The sequence below is a fragment of the Arvicanthis niloticus genome, chromosome X, assembly GCF_011762505.2.
Source record: "Arvicanthis niloticus isolate mArvNil1 chromosome X, mArvNil1.pat.X, whole genome shotgun sequence".
In the NCBI taxonomy this organism is placed as follows: Eukaryota; Metazoa; Chordata; class Mammalia; order Rodentia; family Muridae; genus Arvicanthis; species Arvicanthis niloticus.
The window spans coordinates 56,384,253-56,387,331 of NC_047679.1; the positions used below are offsets into that span (position 1 = coordinate 56,384,253).

General features: G+C 52.6%; 1 protein-coding gene across 1 annotated transcript; it reads right to left on the bottom strand.

Moving 5' to 3' along the window:
• Positions 1 to 285: 285 nt before the first annotated feature.
• Positions 286 to 2,859, bottom strand: LOC117695534 (doublesex- and mab-3-related transcription factor C1-like). The gene is made up of 6 exons (XM_034486430.2): positions 2,686 to 2,859; positions 2,393 to 2,544; positions 2,035 to 2,093; positions 1,575 to 1,714; positions 599 to 662; positions 286 to 411 (listed from the first exon to the last, which is right to left on the bottom strand). The coding sequence occupies exons 1-6, from the start codon at positions 2,847 to 2,849 to the stop codon at positions 286 to 288; spliced, it is 705 nt and encodes a 234-aa protein (XP_034342321.2). The 5' UTR covers positions 2,850 to 2,859.
• Between the last annotated feature and the right edge of the window lie 220 nt (positions 2,860 to 3,079).

The window sequence follows — 3,079 nt, forward strand, 5'->3', positions numbered from 1 at the left end:
AGGGTCAGTCCCTGCAACTCCTTAGGGGCTCCAGACTCCTTCTCTTTCGACATCAGGGCACCAGCCAATTACGGCTAGACACAAAACTTGAGATGCTTAGCATTCTCTGAATAATCCTCCAAATGCGCTCTCTGAAGTCAGCCTCAGAAGACTGGTGTACCCAGTCCCAAAGTCATTCCAACCAAAACTGACCCCGTGTACCCAGCTATGACCAACTTACCACAGAGCTTCCCATCTCCCAACTATCCCCATCCCACGCTCCTTTTCAAGAAGCCAGCTACCTGTTTAGCTGTGGGTCTGGTGCCAGGTCCAAGAAGAGTTCTTCAGAGTCATCAGGGCCTTGGCAGCCTCCAGTGTTTCCTGATACTCTAAGGTAGCAGAGACCGAGGCCTGGTCATAGGCACCGGAGCCCTGCAAAGAAACAGGTGTGAGGAGGACAGGAGCTGTGCATCTAACACCTCTTCTCAGAAGCACAAATGCCCTCTCAGCACCCAGCTGCCTCCAGTGCCCACTGCCAATGACCAGACGGTCTACCCTACACATCAACGTAGCTCCTCCCACCCAAGTTTCCAGAACCCTCCTGCTCCTCTGCAGGGACCTGTGGCTCCAGAGGATGGTGATGATCGCTGGAGGTACATGGCGGGAGGATCATATTTGAGCATCTGGAAACAAGAGGCAAGGGTTAATTAAACACTTGGTTGGGTTGGTAGCACCAGTAGAGAGAGACTGGCAGGGTTTTTCAACACCAGAAGGTGGAAAGTCAAAGGAGACCTGTGGCTTGGACATGCCCTTTGTCCTGCAGTCTGTTTTCCTTTTTACAACCCCCGACACATTTTTTCCCTAAGAAATTAATCTGTACAAGCTTCTGTTTCTCTTCTTAATTCTCTCCCAGATATGCAGTGAAGAAAGCACCAGGGAGCCACAAGTGTCTGCATTTTAATATACTGCAAAGTCCCTAAAGAGATACAGTGACCTTCCATTTTCAGGGACTGGCTCTTGCCAGCACGTTGCCAGGTCACCACAGATCATGAGGGACAAGCCTGGGGCACTCCCAGGAGCCTTTCTCTGTTGGCCTCTGGACTTTGCCCTGGGCCTCTGTGGCCCTTCTCCACCATGACCCTAGGTTTCATCAGGACCCTCCCATCTCACTCATCGGTAGTGTGTAGAGAAACAGTGCCCAACCCACGTGTTGAAGGCCCACTGTGTGGCAGCAGGCCCTGTGCTGGTGCTTTTTTTTCAATGTGACAGGTATAGAATACTCTTGCCAAAATGACCGCTAGGAAATGGGTGCTTGAAAAAATAAAGTCACTTGTACCAAGTCTCTGCAGTAGGAACTGCCAAAGCTGGAGAGGCCTCCTTTCCTTGCCCCTCAGTCTGACTTTAGCCTTCTCCCCCAGCCACCTTCCCTCCTCCTCTTCTTCCTCCTCCTCTTCTTCCTCCCCCTCCTCCTCCTCCTCCTCCTCCTCCTCCCTCCCTCCCAACATGCCCCTCGTCCTGCTCCTATGGCACTAAGCCCAGGTCTGGACACACACAGACACAAGACACAAGCAGCTGCACGGTCCCTTTCTACTCACGGGTTGGACAAGGCAAAAGCCCCACGATGAAGCTCCATGGAAGGAGGGCCCATCAGTTCCTGCTCGGAGGGCACTGCCATGGAGGGCAGAGGTGAAAGTGCTGGGGGCCTGCAATATACTTGAGACCCGTGGGGGCTCTCCTGTAGAGATGGAGATCAAAGGTAGGAGATTGGGTTCCAGGTGGGCCAGGAAGAGAGGAGGGATGGGCAAATGTTGGTCCAATGGCAGGAATCTAGAATGTCAGGGCTCTGAAGACCTCTGCAGACCCCTTCCCCTCCAGTCTTTTGCTCAACTGCTGCTGAGAAGACTGAGGCCCAAGGTGAAGCGCCATTTCCCAATGCCAGCACAAGGCAATATGCTGACCGGTTAGAGGCGAGAGCCCTGACTTGAAGACACAGTTAAAAGGGGTCTTGACAGTAACCGGTGGGAGCCTCCCACTTTAGCAACAGATTCTCCTTACCTCCTGGGGGCTTGTTGGAGGCAGGTCTTCAGGCTGGGACACAGGGTACTCCTTTGCAGCTGTAAAAGACCAAGAATTCTTCCCCACCCGCTGCCCACCAGCCTCATCTGAAGACACCCAACACCATTCATTCTGAGGACTTCCCACCATCAACCTTTTTGAACACACCTGCAAACAAGTGCAGTCTACCATTGATATGATGCCTTGGGTTTTATTTTCCTACCTGGTCCCCCTGAGGTCCAGGGTACCCTTGCCCAAGGTCCCACTGCACTTCTGTGGCAGGGCTGGTCACAGGGTTACTCGTGCCCTGCTTCTCTCCAACCAAACTCAGGCTCCCTCCCCAGTCAATGACACTCACCGAGACCTCTTCCTTTGGTAGGGGTCTTCTTGGCCTGTTTGAGGGGTTTGCGGGAGACAGTTGTTCTTGGTAGTCGAATCTGGCGTCTCTTTACCGGTGCACTATGCCCCCTTTTCTCAGAACCCACAGCCAGCAGGACATCGCCGTGGTCCCTGCAATAGGGGTTTGAAGGACTCCTGCTAGTCATGTGCAAAGGGAACCTGACCCCCTCGCCCTCCCGGACACCATACTCCCAAGGATGCACCCAACTGGAACACCAGCAGACCAGAGACTGGGAAGAATGGATTTCACACCTGACCTGGGTCCTGGTGCCACAACTGTGGCCTCTGCCAGGGTGATTTGCACGTCCTCTGAGGCTAGGTTCGATCGCAGGCGGTGCTGCTCCAGTCTTCTTCCCCACGTTACATTCCGAGGTAGAGGGCCGGTAGGAAACAGCTACCTTGTCTTTTGGTTCCATGGTTCTTAGGCTGAGAACAGAGATGACACTGTATCCCTATGGCCCTAAAGTAACTGTTCTTTCCCGGGTAGAACCAAAGGAACAAACAAAAAAACAAACAAAAACAGAAAAACAAACAAAACAACAAACAAACAAACAAAGACAAAAACAACCCCTCCCCAGACACAAACCAAACCAAACAAACCAAAACAAGCAAGCAAACAAGCAAAGAAAACTGGCTCTGGGGATGA

What these genes read in the sequence shown, in the direction of transcription:
- LOC117695534 (XM_034486430.2), bottom strand. Translation starts at nt 2,849, where the DNA reads ATGGAACCAAAAGACAAGGTAGCTGTTTCCTACCGGCCCTCTACCTCG. An exon ending in GGCACCAGGACCCAGGTCAG is followed by an intron (nt 2,545 to 2,685) that starts GTGTGAAATCCA and finishes CCCCTATTGCAG; the next exon opens with GGACCACGGCGATGTCCTGC. An exon ending in ACCATCCTCTGGAGCCACAG is followed by an intron (nt 412 to 598) that starts GTCCCTGCAGAG and finishes GTTTCTTTGCAG; the next exon opens with GGCTCCGGTGCCTATGACCA.